Genomic DNA, 15,279 nt, shown 5'->3' with positions numbered 1-15,279 from the left:
TATGCCTCTACGTGCTATAAGTGAGACACTAGTGATTACGACTGGATCCAAAGTCATTAAACTGAGAGCAAAATATAGGCATCATCCCGTTGTTCATAAGTGATGGCAATCTTTGGAGCCTGTTATTGTAACAGTCAAATTTTTAATCGTTTGCCTTCAATAACTACTTGATACATGCTCGACAACTGGCAGATGATAAATATAGGGAATCGCTGACAAACAACAAATTACATCACCATATACCCTTACTGGTTCAAGTGTTAAATCCCCATCCAACTTGGTCGGTTGCAACAGCGGCAAATTGCATCAAACTCCTCGCACCATTGGCAGCAGTAAAACTGCCTCCCTGGAATGCGGCAGAAGCAGCACTCATAGCAGCCCTAGGATCAACGCGAGCATTAACCTGATTCGGTTCCCGAGCCAACACTTCGTTCAGGAGAGTATCCCCTGCAAGTCCTTTGTAACGATCCAAACACAACTGTTTTATCGCAGGTCCATACATATCCAACCACTGTCTCTCACTGACAGTAGTCAAACTCCTCTGGCCATCGGGCTGACATTTTGCAAATGGCCAGGTGACTTTGACGACTTCGTAGCGCTTTGTCGCGAAGAACAGAACGGGCCATGCAAATATCCACAGGAAGGTGAGATAGAAGATCCAGCAGATCCAATTTGTCAGGCGCCACTTGTTGAAATTGCTGGTCGAGTAGATATCGACCGCACTGTCAGCGACGGGAAACTCGACACTGATGTTGCCTCGGTAGTTGGTGGATCTGATAAGACTGAAAATGCTGCCTTTGATCGTTTCCTTGTCCATACCACTGACAGCACGAGTGAGACGGAATCTGTTTGATGTCAGATGGGTTCCCAGGTTCATGTTGAGGTAGCAAGCTTACATTTTGGTTCCATGAGCTTTGGCGCAATAGCGATGGCACCATTCCTTCAAGGTGGGCTTATTGTGGCCGACCTCGATACCACCTTTGCTCCCCTTCTCTCTCTTCTTGAGTACAGTTCCACGGTAAGTTTTCTGTCCAGGCTCGGCAGTCTCAAGCTTGGTGGTAGTGAAATTGCCAGGAACGAAATTGGGCCAAAGATAATTCTGCATGTTGACCATGATTCTGAAATCCGTCACTGTCTCGCGTTTGTCTTTACCATTATTATCGCGTTTCATCTCTTGATGAGTTCCCCTGATATCAATATACGGCGTAGGCGGATACCTCGCCATCATGTTTACCCACTCTTCCAAAAACTCTGGATCGGCATCGGATCGCGCATCTTGAACGTCGACGCGCTTGGAGAAAGACTCCCAATGGTTCGCGGGGTTCGTGACGCCTGTGAAAAATTCACCCTCAAAGTTCAAGACTGTAGCTTCAGTGAAGTGAGGAGGTGCGTTATTGGTGTGATTATCCTCAGTTATCGCGTCGTCGTACGAGGGAAGAAGCGGGTCCCCGGTGTCAGGGATATCTTCATCGGCGGGATCGACGTAGGACGACTCGCCGACTGTTGTGTGCAGAGACAACGCGTCCGGATCATCCTGGTAAGGACGGGGTGACGGTGAAGGAGGTTTGCCCATCGTTACTCAAATACGATTAACCAAGATTGATGCGAGGCAATCGGATAACAACGAGATGTTTTCAGTCTTTGTTCAGGATTAGGCAACAAAGGTCCTCGGAAAAGATTCAAGAACTAGAACTTGTCTGCTGACATTCGCCCCAGTCCTAATCGAGTAATCGCCGAGTCATGTCTCCAGTCTTCAGGGGCTGGACATGGACATCTCAACCCAATGAGACGATGGATTCTAAGACACGCACTAGACTGTGTTCATCTGTCGCTATCGATAGGGAAATGATCATTATCTTATCTTATCTAGTCGTCTATCTTATCTTACCGCATGAATCCTCCTACGATCTGCTACAGGTTACTACAGGGTTATTGTCGTATTTAATTGCTAATAGCTCCAATTGTTCAGACGGAAAGCCCTCTTCATCGAGATGACTTGTAAGATAGTTCACATCTTCATCTTGATGGAATGATGAATTTTAGAGGGTCAGTGTTTACTTCTTTTTCTTTTGCGTTGTTAAACAGGATTCTCGTCAAATATTCTCCTTATATTGATGGGTCCAGAAATCAGATTATACTGACCTATTTTGGATAGAGTAACATTGAGATACCATTAGAAACAAAACATCATGAGTCAATGAAAACAGTGGATTCGAATATATTGACAGGGAAGACATTCCCTTTTCAACGCTCAATCACATACTGCTATTTAGAATCTGGCGATCGTCGTCAGGGCCAAGCCTTCAGCATCGACATGTCTCGATTAAGCCTTGGAAAAGGATTCTCTAATGATGTAATGTGGACCGTTTCTCGCCAACCGCACGAATATGGTTGGTCACTCCACAAACTACCGATGATGATCGTCAATATAGCTCCAACGGCACTTGCAGAATAGACGTTGCCCTCGTATGAACTGACTTGCGATTGAGATATCGCGAGAAGAGAATAAAGCTTGGGCCAAGTGCGTTGTAGTATAAGAAGCGCCCTTTAGACCTTGAAAACAACAATCCTCATCGACACATCTTCTCTTCAACCTCTCAAGCTACCGGCACATTCTACAAGCCTTCAGATTTCAAGCAGACACCAACGGAATCGCCAATATGACTTTCACTCTGAGGTCTGTTCTTTTCGCAACCGTAATGGCTCTGAGTGCAGCTCCTGCATCCGCCTTGGTAAGTATCCCAAACATCCTCTCCTGAAAGTAACTAACGACTATCAGACCATCAAGCCCTCGTTCGAAAAGATTGCGAGAGGTCGTGATCCGTCCAAGAACCTCGGACTCTACAAGAGAGATTACTCCATCAACTTCCAAGATGGTTCTGCGAGCGCAGCATGCCCTACCGGCAACTGCTGCTCCCCCATCTGCAAGATGGACGTCAAGTTTGATGAATGCCCCGGTGGTGTAAAGGAATACCCCCAGAGCTGCAAGAAGAACTTTGATGAAACCAAGGCTTTCGACAGGAAGAGTTTCACCTACAACTGTGATGGATGGTCTATCTTCTGGGAGGACGGCGCTGTGGACGGAGGTCGCTTCATTACTGTTGAGCAGGGAGATACTGGAAACTTTTACCAGTTCTTTGTTGAGGGTTGTGAAGACACAGATCCTTCCTGGGATCCTTTCCAGTGTGCCTCTGTCGGCGGCGGCTGCACGGCCAAAGCATCTGGTCTGGGATGGGGCCCGAAGGGGGAGTAGAGTTAGGGATGTGCATAGTGTATAATGTCTATATCTGGCAATAATTGCCACTAATATATGCAACTGTATTTATAAGAACTCGGGAACTCACAGTGGATGTCATTACGCTATCATCTCCCCAAGTGAAACACAGCGCTACAGATCGCAGCCCTCCCTACAGTCCTTCAAACGTAAATGGAATAAGTTCGTTTTCTCACAATGTAAAACTCCTAACCTCCGTTTTTAATCGGCGTAGCTCGTATTCGGGTCTGATCATTGAGTATTGGATCTGGGGAATGTGGCTGCATGGGGGTTGAAACAATAATGAGGAGCTGCGCCCAGCTGAGAGGTAGGGCCGCAATTTCCAGTGCTCTGGTAGTGCTCAACAGCTAAATAAGGTTAGGTTAACATGGAACGATTGCCGGTGCGACACATGCTCTCACGGGGATAAAATCGACAAAGCACAGTATAGCCTTATTTCGTTGTCGCCAAAATTAATCTTCTTCTTCTTACATGACTTATTGACTTTGTAATTTCGTAGTACATGGACTTGGGCTCCCTCTGGATCATCACCACCTTGATATCTACCTCCTGGCTTTTGCTTCGCCACTTGGACCTAGCTAATGGTTTCAGAGTAGGCGCACATCGGCGGTAGGCAGATTTAGTATGCAGCCTTAATGCAACTTGTTCTGTCGTCATTTTGACGCGATGGGCAAATCAAAACGTGCCGTGTAGTTTTGTATGTCAGTGGCTGGTGGCTATGCATCACGAGCCGCCTTGGGCGTTCTCGTTCTTCAGGTTACCAGAAATATTGACCGCTGGAAGCATAGGAGACGAAATTATTGAGTCAGCTTATGTCACTTAGACCATGACTTTTAGACTACTCATTTTTGTACGCTAAGACTGAGGAGGGCAACTTTTCTGCTACGACTCTACGAGCTAGGCATTGTCTCAGGCTTCCCCAAGACACAGGCGCACAGACAACATTTTCTTGTTTCCCTGACTTTCTTCTGTATACACTGGACAGTTAATAATTCACTCCTCTGCCATCTCATTATTTCCTCAAGCATACACTTCTTTATATGTAAAAAGAAATGGCAAACATATCAGGCTACAAGCAATTGGAGCAAGGGTTATCACAAATTCGATTGCTCCACCTACTACCCCAGCGAACCAGACATCTCCAATTATCAGCACCATGGTATTCATGTGTCGGCCTCGAATGCACCTTCGAGACAGTGGATCTAGCCAGCGCTCCACCCTATGAAGCCCTATCATATACATGGGGCGAGGAAGATGCCCCGGTTCGCATTCATTTGAATGGAAAGGAATTCCTAGTACGACCTAATCTAGCCTACGCCTTGGCTGCCCTGCGTGTCTCAGAGCCTCGCGTGCTGTGGGTTGACGCGCTATGCATAAACCAGCAAGATACCACAGAGCGGAATCATCAAGTCGGGATGATGGGTGGCATCTTCCGTCGAGCAGAGCGAGTGTTGGTCTGGCTTGGCCGACCCAGCTCTGGCTGGGACTCTTCAGTTGCAGGCGCCCTTAGAATGGCAGAGAGACTGGGTGACAATCCCCCAATCTCGAAACTTCCACCAACACCACCTCAACCGAACCCCCATCATGAATATGAATTTGCTCAATGGATTAAACTCTTCCCAAAACGCATTGAAGAACGCAAGGACAAGGAGGAGAACACAAAAGGTCCATCTGAGTCGCGTATGTTGCATTGGGAAACATGCTTCGATCCAGAATGTCCATGCTGGAACGAGGCGACAGAGACACGAGAGAAGACGTCGCGCGAGTTGGGCATAGCAAAGTGGCAAGACCGCCTAGATCAGCAGCGTCGACGATGGTATCAAATGAGGAATGAGCATGCACTATACAAACAAAAAGTGAAAAGACTCCCCGCTATGATCGAAGACACACAAAAAGATCTACCATTCTTGGCGCAGATGGAAAAGGAACTGCATGAACTTGAAGTTGAAGAGTTCCAACAACAAAAGCTACTCAGCGATCTAAGGCTTTCGGAATCTCAGCAACTCCCCTTATTAGATCCACCTCAGCAGCGACTGTTACAAGACTTTCAAACTATTCAAATACGAGCATACCAAGAACTGAGCAATGCAAACCTTGGAAAGTTTCGAGATATGGATCCTGAATTTTGGAACCGGGCTCGACCAGTTGTCCATGTATCTGACAGAGACAATCAAGAGCAAAGCGAGACAGAAAGGCTACTCTGCGAAATATTAGCTGATCTGGGATATTTTCAACGCTCGATTTCTGATCTTCGTAAACAACTCCAGGGAGAACCGGCATCGTCATTGCTGGGAGAGAAGATTGATCATATTGAGAAGATGCAGCAACTTGATATCGATCATCGCCGCGGCCTTGCCAAGTTACAAGAACGGCTAAAAGCATGGAAACAACCAACTGACGAACAATACGGAGCAGGCCTGAAACTACTGGAATCGCAGGTCGAGGAATTTGGCCGACAAGTTAAAGCTTGGGAAACCCTTCAAACGGTTGAAATTAAAAGGTTTGGAGACCTTCCCAGGTTCATCTCTGAGCAACATGAATCACTACAAAGCTTCATAGAACAACAATGTCGGGATCTCGAGAGGATGAAGAGGGGTCAGGCATTGGTCAGCCCTGCCGTGGACGCGTTCTTGAGCGAAGAGGAGATCCAAATCTCCAAAAGGCTCAGAAGTACCAAACAGGAAATTCTCAATCAATACTTTGTCTTGCGAAAGACGGAGCTGAGGAGACGGGGCTTCGAGTTGGTTCTCCAGCAATGTGATAGATGGCGCTCACATTGTGACCCATGGCGATTAAGCATGTACGAGATCAAAAGGCACCACAACGAGAACAGGATTCGAGAAGAAACCGTCAACGCTCAGCTTGAATGGATCCAACTCTGGCGGGATATGGTAGCATGGCAATCAAAGGAGTGGCATGATCTTGTCTTTACTCAGGCCGACACACCTCTCCGGTTGCCAGATATTGATCTGCTCAGTTTAGAAGGTATTTGTCGCCTACCATACTGGAGACGCCTCTGGATAGTCCAAGAGGTGCTATTGGCGAAAGAGTTGGTTTTGTGTTTCGGAGACAATGCCAGGACTACAACATCTTGGGGTCTATTCACTAAAATCCGAGAGTCTTTGGAGCGCATCCCCAACTCCTGGAAATTTAGTCCAGCTGTGGATGCATCTCTAAAGGAGATCAGCCATGCTTTCCCTCTTCGGCTGGACAAACTCCGAAACGATGACGGACAATCTTGGTCACTACACAATCTTGTGGATATAACCAGGACCTCCTTGTGCCACGATCCTAGAGACAAGGTGTATGGTCTTCTCGGTATTACCAGTGGTTTCCAGTTTGGAGATTTCGACGTCAGATACCAGGATGCGGTGGAGGGTGTGTATCGGAATGCGATTCTATGGTATCATTCCAAGTATGGCGAGGACATGAGCTCTCCCAATCTTGTGAGGTTCAGCGAACTCTTACAACTATCGCTCAAAAACCATCAAGATACGCAAAGCGTGCATGCTTCCACGCAAACCTCGAATGCTGCCGCAACGCCATTGACTCTTGAGAGGAATCTACTATCGGGATACACGGAAACGTTCTGCATGAAGGGAATTTTGGGTGTGCCTCTTCTTCCCATCGAAAAATTGATGGTGGACAAAGGCTTGATGCAAACACGTCGTCGGGACTGGATCAGTACTCTAGTTGAGTATTTCGACGATTCTGGTTTTCGGGGGCCAAAAACAGCCATAGAGGAGGAACTGTTGTATCTTGACTCGATCAGTACGACTTTATCCATGCCAAACTCTTCAGCATACGCAGTCGTGGAATATATGTCTGGCGAGCCCGGCCCGGATATATGTTGCTCCCGCGATCGACCAGGGCAAGGGCAAGAACCTCTTTTCTTCCTTACAGTCAACGGCGAATTCGGTATCTCGTCAACTTGCATTAGAGAAGGTGACCTCTTATGCAGATTTCCGGGATCCAATCTAGGTGTAATTCTTCGTCGGGGAAAGGATCAGTACAGCTTGGCCGGCAAAGCGATCATGTCGTCCATCGAGACAAGGAGAATGACGAATAAGGACGAGAGTCTTCGGATTGTCAATTTGATGCTTGACATCTCATCAATCCTGTCCCTAACCACCCCTCTGGATATCGTCAACAAGCACGAGAATCGAGAACCTTTGTATATTCAAGAATCTTCATTTGGGTGGGATGAGTTCATCGCTTCGGGTGCTGATGAGACTCCCAATCCTCTACGTCAAAGACAAATGGTTCAGACACCTGATGATTCACCAGAGGCTGAGCAAGAGCCAGAACCCACTAGCATTCCAAAGTTCCAGGTGAGGACAAGGGTTTTCTCATCTGAACAGAGTTGGCTAGCCGACGGTCTGTCGCGGCTCTTGTCGGTAGCACCCATGGTCAGCCTGGATATCAACGAGACATACCCAGCATTGCAGTATCCCGATCCTCCTACTGTCTCGATGACTCTCTATTCTAGCACACCAGTCAATGATCCCACAACGATGGAAAACCCATACGAGGAGCCTCACAGCTCCAAGCTATCCATTCTCAACCCGGCAAGATCATGGCGTTTTAGACTTCAACTCAAGCTTGGACCATTGAAAGAAACGACTGTCCAGTCGACTCCGGGTGCGCAGGGAGGAGAGGTGCGACGGACGATATCCCGGTGGTGGAATCGCTTTGTAGATTGAGGTTAGTAGTGTTCAGAGTATTGCACATTTTAAGATAGGCGCATGTTTGGAGTACTCCTAGTTAGCAGTGAAATTTAGACAGTAGGTTGGTCTGGAATAGGAGCGAGGGTAGAAACGCAAATATGCTATGATCTATCTATATATTCTTTGTTACTGAGATTCACCAGTACATACGACCATACCTATCAGAGAACTCGGGATCCCGTCCGCTCTCCCATAGATAAGCTGGTAAGGGGCGGATTAGTAGTTGGGTCGGTGACGACCAGCGAATCCCCGCTGTTGTATGTTTTTGCACCATCTCAAGCGTCTCTTTTTGCGACCATGGAAAGAAGTCCGTGGATTGTTTTAATTGTTTTCAGGTCTACCTTTTTTTAATCGACCTAGACCTATGTTGACCTTAACTACTGACCCCATCTATGGCCCAAATATCCGTACTGGATTGTACACAAACATCTTCACCCACTCCTCTTTCGTCATCCACTCTCTCAACAATTGAAGTTCTTGGGCAGTGTCAACTTGAAGAGGAGGTGCTGGAGTAAGGCCTTTGGCAGTGGCATCAACGTGAGGCCAATCACTCCCCCAAACAACACCAGAAGGTGCAGTCTTAAAAAAAGACTTGATAATTGGTTGCATAAGAGAGATATCCTCTGATCGTCGGTGCAAAGCACCTGTCTTGACATGAAGTCTGCCAGCTTCCATAAGGCTGAGAAAGTCATTGAACTCAGAGGTATCATAGTCCTCTGGTGTTGCCGAACCATTATGGTCTGCAATGATAGAGATATTCTTCAGCTTGGGATGGTTCAGAATGGAATCTTTCATTTTTGACCATGTTTTGAGTGGCAATTGGGATGAGATACTCCATCCGTGCCTCTCCAAAGGACAGTAGGTAGCCACATCAATGAAGACCTTGAGAACCCATTCAAGATCATCACCAGAGCCACCATATGAGCCATGGATCCTCACGGACCGCACTCCGGCTTCATTCAACTTGTCCCAATCAGAGTCTGTCTTGTTCTTCAAGCTTGGGTCCTCAGGATCCCATGAGATGGTTCCGCGGATTTGATTTCCAGGGTAGTCCCTATGAGCATTGGCCATTGTTTCAAGGAGCCCACTATATCCATCTTCAATCGTCGCTTGTACAATCATGACATTGTCGGCCGGTGATTGCTCAATCAGGCTGTGCAGAGGAGCGGCTTCCGGAGTGTAGGCGCGCGAGCTCTTGAATGGATGGCGTTCCGGGTCAAAACAGTGTGTGTGCGTATTCCACGATGAAGGCGGTAGATCAGGCATCGGTAATCTTTCCTGTGTCGGGTGTGATATGGCAACATTGCCATATGTTGCTATGATGCACATGAAATTTATGAAGTTCATGGTTGAGGGGTCCGAGATTGTAGTTTTGAGCGATAGCTAACATGTCAAATCACAAAACTGGGGAAATCTACGTATTTAACTCACCGACGAGACCAAGATCAGCGGTTTGGCTCGTGGGGCTCTATGGAGTAGTTCAATTTTATCTGTTAATGCATGCGATTACTTGTTTATTGCTCACACAGAGTAACCGAAACCTTACATAACCCACAAAACCTTCCTTCAACCAACCCACAAAATCACCCAAACGACCCTTTCCAATCACCGTGGCATTTCAAGGGGTCCAAAAGTGGTCTTTTCGGGTCTTTGTGTTAAAGGAAGGATAAGTGGGTTGCAAAGCAGTACTTTTGTATTTGTGTGAGATTAAGGTTGCTCCAAGAGCCCTATTTTTCGTGACGAAGCTGCATCTATCGATTTCGCATTAGACTTCGAGGGATACCCATATCAATTATCTGTTAATGCACCTCGTGACGATCCGGCGAATGTCCGAAATATCGGACTATCTCCGAGGAGACTAAGGACGTTTCATGAACATCACGGAAGTAAAGAATCAAGTCCAAGTAACAAGGTTACAATTGGAATTAAATAGACATTACTTCTGACGATCTTGCTTTATAGCTAACCGGTTAGTCTTTTTTTACAATAATCCAGAGACACTTCTGCTGATGTCCGTCATATACATCGTGTTCGGCATCAAACCCTGTATTTCATTGGTCAAGAGTTGATCAACTTATCCTCACCACCATATTTGACTTGCCCGTTTTTCCCACGTTGAAAAACTCCGTGACTTCCATGTATTGTTGAAATATTAAGGTAGGTCAAATAACCACAAGGGTCACATAATCATCCTTAGTGAAATGTGGTGGGCCTATTTCATCAAGTTGAACAGGAAGGGTGATTGCAGCTTCCAGGGTCGAATTGGCCCTGGGTAACGACGTATTGCCAGAAGATGAGCTATGCCCTTTAGAAAAAATTGGAAGGTGCTTCTGGCGAAAAGTAGCAGCTGTGAATCAGAGTGCCCTCCCTACCTTCAGGCAGCATAACATAAAAAAGAAAATAATTTCCTCCTCGCCTGCATTTCTTTCTTTCTTCACGATCCACCGAATATCACCATGTCTCTCGCCCAGATCGATCCTTTTTCTGCTTTACAACAACATCGGCTGGCGATTTCAACTGGGGATTTGGAATGGCCTTCTTGTCCGCCCCCTCCTCTGCCCCCAAAAGCACCACCGTTACCAGTACTGGTTCAGAAACCGGTAGAAACCACTTTCTGGGATGGAACCATGATCGCCCGTCCTCGCACGCCCAGTAATTATCTTCTAAACTTCATTAAAGTATGAAGCTAATGCTGCGGATAGTCGAGACTTTACAAAAGCAGGCCGAGGCTAGACTCACTGCCCTAGAAGTAGAGGCCCGCAAGAATTTTTTTGGCCCCCTTGTGGCACATTTACCACATTCAGAGAAGGACTGGACCGCGTCCAGTGGCATGTTGGCGGCCGGCAGTCGTTGTATTATCCCTGCCGCGGGCTGCTCTGGCCTTCCTATCAGACACGACAACATATTCTTCTTGTATAGCCGCTTGGGTCGTCATCTATGGACGAAAGCCCACATCGTACGTTCTGTCTCTCAACTTGAGTGTATCGTCTGAATGATTAATTCTTGATAGAAACATGAGGAGGAAAAGCGACGGGAGTCTGAGGGTGTACCTTTGCCGTCTCAGGAGGAGGAGCAGGAGCCTGAGTTTGTTATGTATCGAACCATGGACATCAAGTTCCTCGATCCTCCCACTCCTACGTCCTCGTCATAGGGTCATGTGATCATTGATGGCCATCGGTTACAAACTGAAATCTGAGGGAGCATCAGTAGCTTAGTTTATGCTGCTTAGAATAATGCTTCTCAGGCTATATATTGACTTTGGGGGGCCAACGTTTCTGGTACCCACTCGCGCGACGCTTGTGTGAAGGGATCCTATCTAATACGTGTAGCGGAAATGCTTGTTTTCCTTATCCGTCATGGTAGACCAGACTTCAGGCGACATAAACGCGTCTTCAACCTGTTTAGTACGATCATCCCGTCTCTTGTTTGCCCAGACGTAGTACATGAATAGTGCAAAGGTAGTCAGGGCACAGCCGGCTTGAGTACCCATGACAGCCAATTTGGCAGGTCGGAATTCTGGAGCGTCCTTTGATTGGAATGTCTGTGGTCCGATGATGTTACCCAGCGAGAACGAACCGGAGACGATGGCGGCAGCGAACGCTCTCTTAGTGGCACCTCCAAAGTTCGCAGCTGTCCACTGTAGATTGTCAATAATTGAGCATTCTTCAGGCATGTGTATGACTCACGTTGTAGAAGATGGTTAGAGGAGCGACAACGGCATTGACCAGGTAGATTCCAGCCAGACAACCAGCCTTGTTTGAAGTGGAAAGAAATGACATGAGGGCACCACCGAGGATACTAGTCGTTTATTAGTAATAGAAAATATTGTCGAGGACATGAGGCTTACGCAGGAATGATGCACATGATGATCCAGGCCCAGCGGTGTGACTGATGACGAATACCAAAGCCAACAGCCAATGTGAAGAAGATGCTGACAACACCCGAAGGCATGTTCATCAAAGCAGCTCTCTTTGGGTTGTAGCCAAGGTTGCGGATAAGAGTGGCAGAGTAGGTTGTGACCACACCAGATGATACCGAAAGCTAGAACCCAGTCAGTAGTGAATGGCAATGAGTGGATGAGGAAATATACAAGAACAACTGAGAGGAGCATAAGATACAATTGAGGATCGCATAACGCCTCAACGATTTCCTTGGGGCGGAATTTGCGGCTCTGGATACCCGTCTGGTTGACACTGACGTGCTTGAGCAGCGCTACCTTTTCGCTGCTCGTGAGCCACTTGGCTTTCATTGGTGTATCAGGGAGGAAGATAAGTGTAGCTAAGCCAATGATGACAGTGATTAGGCCAAGGGTGATGAACATGATACGCCATCCTGCAAGAGACGAGCCAGGACCGATATGCTGGAAACCATAGGACACCAGTCCACCCACGATCTGACCCAGACCGAGACCAAGGTACCAGAATGAGAATCGAGGAGCCTGCTCAGACTTGGTGTACCATTGACTGCTGATCAACATGAGGGAGGGTCCGATCGTCGCTTCAAAAATTCCCAGGAAGATTCGAGATACGAGGAGGGTTTGGTAATTGTGCGCAGCAGCTCCACAGGCTGTAGCTATGCCCCAAGCGATGACGTTGGCTCCCAACCATTTGCCGGCGGGGACCATTTGAAGAAAGTAGACTAGAATCGTCAATTGTGTGATTGTCTTTGGGAGGCAAGGGTAACGGACTATTGGGGATCTCGAAACAAAGAAGACCGACGAACAAGAACGTTGCGATGTTGGAAAAGTCGTTTCCTTTCAGATTGAGATCTTGGTTGAGGCCCATGACGGCGGAGTACTGATGATCATTAGAAAGAGTTCGATAGGGGAGGAGTCTGTACACTGACATTGAGGATGACCTTGTCAAGGAATTGCATCGTGTAGCAACAGAACATGAGAGGAACAATATGCCAATCAATCTTACGCCTCATCTTGTCGATGTCGACATACTCAGAAGCACCAGCGGCATCTCGGTTCTTGTCGAGAAACTTCCAAGCTGCATCGACATTTCCAGAATCTTTGTCGGATGAGAGTGTGACTTGAGCCTCCTCTTTGGTGGGAGAATCCGGCTGAGACATGTTGAAAAGCGAGGCCAGCCGAATAGTACAGTAGAAAACAATGAAGAAAGGAATAAAGTGTGACAGCGCGTAAATACAGTATTAAGAGGAGACAAGAGGGAAAAGAATGACAAGTGAATGCAGTTGCAGATGATTAAAATGGAGCTACGTAGCAGAGACGACAAGGCGAAGAAGTTGTCGCAATGAGACTGCAACATTCATCGGCTGCACAACCGATTGTGAAACCCATCCGGACCTCCCCGGTAGATCCTCTTCATCACTACCGAAGATGTTATTGGAGCGATACGAAGCAAACAACAAGGGTCACAAGACAAAAGGTCCCTGCACATGCCATTGTTCTGTTGGACATACCATGTCTTAATCTGCAAGAGCAGGGGTTCAACTACAGACCAGACCAACAACAATGCAAGTCTAGGATCTACAGGCGAAAATGTTCCGGATTTTCTTTGCGAAAAAGCAAAGAGATTACTTAAAAGTTTTATTAAGGACGTCTGTAACAAATCACGCCGGGTTGTTGGGATTGTTTGTCGCAGAGCTGATGCATTTTATGAGAAGCGGCGTAGCAAACAAAAGGGAGACAATGAGACTTGTCAGTTTTGAGGCTTTGCTTGGTTTAATTTTGATTTTGCATATGGACGGACCGGGACAACATGGCATGGTATGACAGAAGGTTTAGGATGGTTGTTTTATGTGTGAGCAGGATCTTGATGCTGTGCCTCTGTTGAGACGAGAGCTGAGGAGATGAGACTGAAAGTCTAGAAGATTCACATGTATGTTGCTGCTAAGCTATTAAAAGACGTCCTTCTGTCAATCGTTATGCGTGACAAATTTCCCGTCTCTTTGTTACTGTTACTCAGGAAAAAAGCCGCAAAGATGGGGTGGGTGTTGAACGCGTCCCCTCAAGTCGAGCAATCATCCGAATACCCAAAGATTATAGGAATTACAGTGACATTGACGGTACTCGCATTGACTATTGTCGCTGCTCGACTGTACATCCGATGGAAGGCTCGAGGTATGGCAGGTGATGACTGGATGTCTGCCTTGTCTATGATCTTTGCATTGGTATACTCCTGTATCTGCATCGCTCGTAAGTTATAGTTCGCTCATTGACTACCATGTACCTTAGACACCGGCCTTGCTGACCGCAGCTCAGAGACACGATATGGCCTGGGCCTACCGATTCCCGACCGACCGAAAGAGAACCTCGTTCCATATACACGGATAAACTTTGCTGGTAGACCCTTCTACCAACTCGGTATCAGTTTCTTCAAGATTGCGCTGTTGATCAGCTACCTGAGGCTCTTACGTGGTACGGACCAGAAGACCTACAGGAATGTCATCTGGTTCACAATAGCCCTTGTGTTTATGTCACATCTTGGCTGTACACTGGCACTTGTATTCTCATGCAGTCCAGTACGTATCTTTTGCAGACATGGAAGAATTGTCGCTAACTTTCTAGGTTGACAAGTCTTGGAATCCGCTCAAAGAAGGGCATTGTCTTCCTCCGGGGCCATCCTTTACTGGATACGCCGTTGTGACAATCGTCTCCGACATTGTGGTTGCTATTTTACCAATCCCCGTACTGGTTAAGCTCGAAATCAAGCTGGCAAAAAAAGTTGGCCTCATCGCCATCTTTACACTGGGCATATTTACAACAGTTTGCTCAATCCAGAGATATCGACAGATTGACCGAATTCAAAACCCCAAAGACGGCAACTCCACGATGCTGGTTCTTTGGGGGACCATTGAGTTCAACGTTGGAGTAAGTGCTGCCGCCAAATCCCATTCTAGTCAGCCATTCTAATCGTCATCAGAATATTGTGTCATCTCTTCCTTTCCTCGCACCAATATTCATCAAGAGAGCCAGGGAATATCGATCCAAGCCATCCAGCCACAATACTCCGAACCGAAGTAAGAGATTGGGGAGCAATGGGTACAAGCTCAAGGATCTCAGCCACAAAGGGAATAGGGAACCATCTGTCTTCACATCGACCCACAATAGCTCCCAGGAGAACATCTTGCATGGCGGTATTGTCAAGTCTATTACGTACAGTGTCGAGGTGGACAAGGCAAAGTCTGATAGCCTGGAGCCAAATAGCAAACATCTATAGCTCAATCACCAAATATATATTCGGGTTGGTCTCTTATCAATCCACCACCATGTATGTACTCAGTAAAATAAGTTAATGGCAATAATGACTT

General features: G+C 46.9%; 7 protein-coding genes across 7 annotated transcripts; 4 read left to right on the top strand and 3 right to left on the bottom strand.

The window, feature by feature from the left end:
- Positions 1–253: 253 nt before the first annotated feature.
- FPOAC1_009852 (uncharacterized protein) lies at positions 254–1,573 on the bottom strand (the record flags this gene model as incomplete). Its single annotated transcript, XM_044854267.1, has 2 exons — positions 254–845; positions 897–1,573. The coding sequence occupies 2 exons, from the start codon at positions 1,571–1,573 to the stop codon at positions 254–256; spliced, it is 1,269 nt and encodes a 422-aa protein (XP_044706937.1).
- Positions 1,574–2,660: 1,087 nt separating this feature from the next.
- Positions 2,661–3,253, top strand: FPOAC1_009851 (uncharacterized protein; the record flags this gene model as incomplete). Its single annotated transcript, XM_044854266.1, has 2 exons — positions 2,661–2,732; positions 2,780–3,253. The coding sequence occupies 2 exons, from the start codon at positions 2,661–2,663 to the stop codon at positions 3,251–3,253; spliced, it is 546 nt and encodes a 181-aa protein (XP_044706936.1).
- Positions 3,254–4,326: 1,073 nt separating this feature from the next.
- FPOAC1_009850 (uncharacterized protein) lies at positions 4,327–7,977 on the top strand (the record flags this gene model as incomplete). The annotated part of the gene is made up of 1 exon (XM_044854265.1): positions 4,327–7,977. One exon carries the CDS (start codon positions 4,327–4,329, stop codon positions 7,975–7,977), a length of 3,651 nt encoding a protein of 1,216 aa, XP_044706935.1.
- Positions 7,978–8,391: 414 nt separating this feature from the next.
- On the bottom strand, positions 8,392–9,267 carry FPOAC1_009849 (uncharacterized protein; the record flags this gene model as incomplete). Its single annotated transcript, XM_044854264.1, has 1 exon — positions 8,392–9,267. One exon carries the CDS (start codon positions 9,265–9,267, stop codon positions 8,392–8,394), a length of 876 nt encoding a protein of 291 aa, XP_044706934.1.
- Positions 9,268–10,457: 1,190 nt separating this feature from the next.
- FPOAC1_009848 (uncharacterized protein) lies at positions 10,458–11,152 on the top strand (the record flags this gene model as incomplete). The annotated part of the gene is made up of 3 exons (XM_044854263.1): positions 10,458–10,653; positions 10,704–10,957; positions 11,012–11,152. 3 exons carry the CDS (start codon positions 10,458–10,460, stop codon positions 11,150–11,152), a joined length of 591 nt encoding a protein of 196 aa, XP_044706933.1.
- Positions 11,153–11,317: 165 nt separating this feature from the next.
- On the bottom strand, positions 11,318–13,077 carry FPOAC1_009847 (uncharacterized protein; the record flags this gene model as incomplete). The annotated part of the gene is made up of 6 exons (XM_044854262.1): positions 11,318–11,638; positions 11,688–11,799; positions 11,849–12,042; positions 12,092–12,639; positions 12,689–12,797; positions 12,847–13,077. The coding sequence occupies 6 exons, from the start codon at positions 13,075–13,077 to the stop codon at positions 11,318–11,320; spliced, it is 1,515 nt and encodes a 504-aa protein (XP_044706932.1).
- An 873-nt stretch (positions 13,078–13,950) lies between these two features.
- Positions 13,951–15,188, top strand: FPOAC1_009846 (uncharacterized protein; the record flags this gene model as incomplete). The annotated part of the gene is made up of 4 exons (XM_044854261.1): positions 13,951–14,164; positions 14,231–14,490; positions 14,537–14,839; positions 14,892–15,188. The coding sequence occupies 4 exons, from the start codon at positions 13,951–13,953 to the stop codon at positions 15,186–15,188; spliced, it is 1,074 nt and encodes a 357-aa protein (XP_044706931.1).
- Between the last annotated feature and the right edge of the window lie 91 nt (positions 15,189–15,279).

Source organism: Fusarium poae, chromosome 3, assembly GCF_019609905.1.
Source record: "Fusarium poae strain DAOMC 252244 chromosome 3, whole genome shotgun sequence".
Taxonomy (NCBI): Eukaryota; Fungi; Ascomycota; class Sordariomycetes; order Hypocreales; family Nectriaceae; genus Fusarium; species Fusarium poae.
The sequence above is the reverse complement of the archived record's forward strand: the minus strand, read 5'-3'. Positions and strand labels throughout refer to the sequence as shown.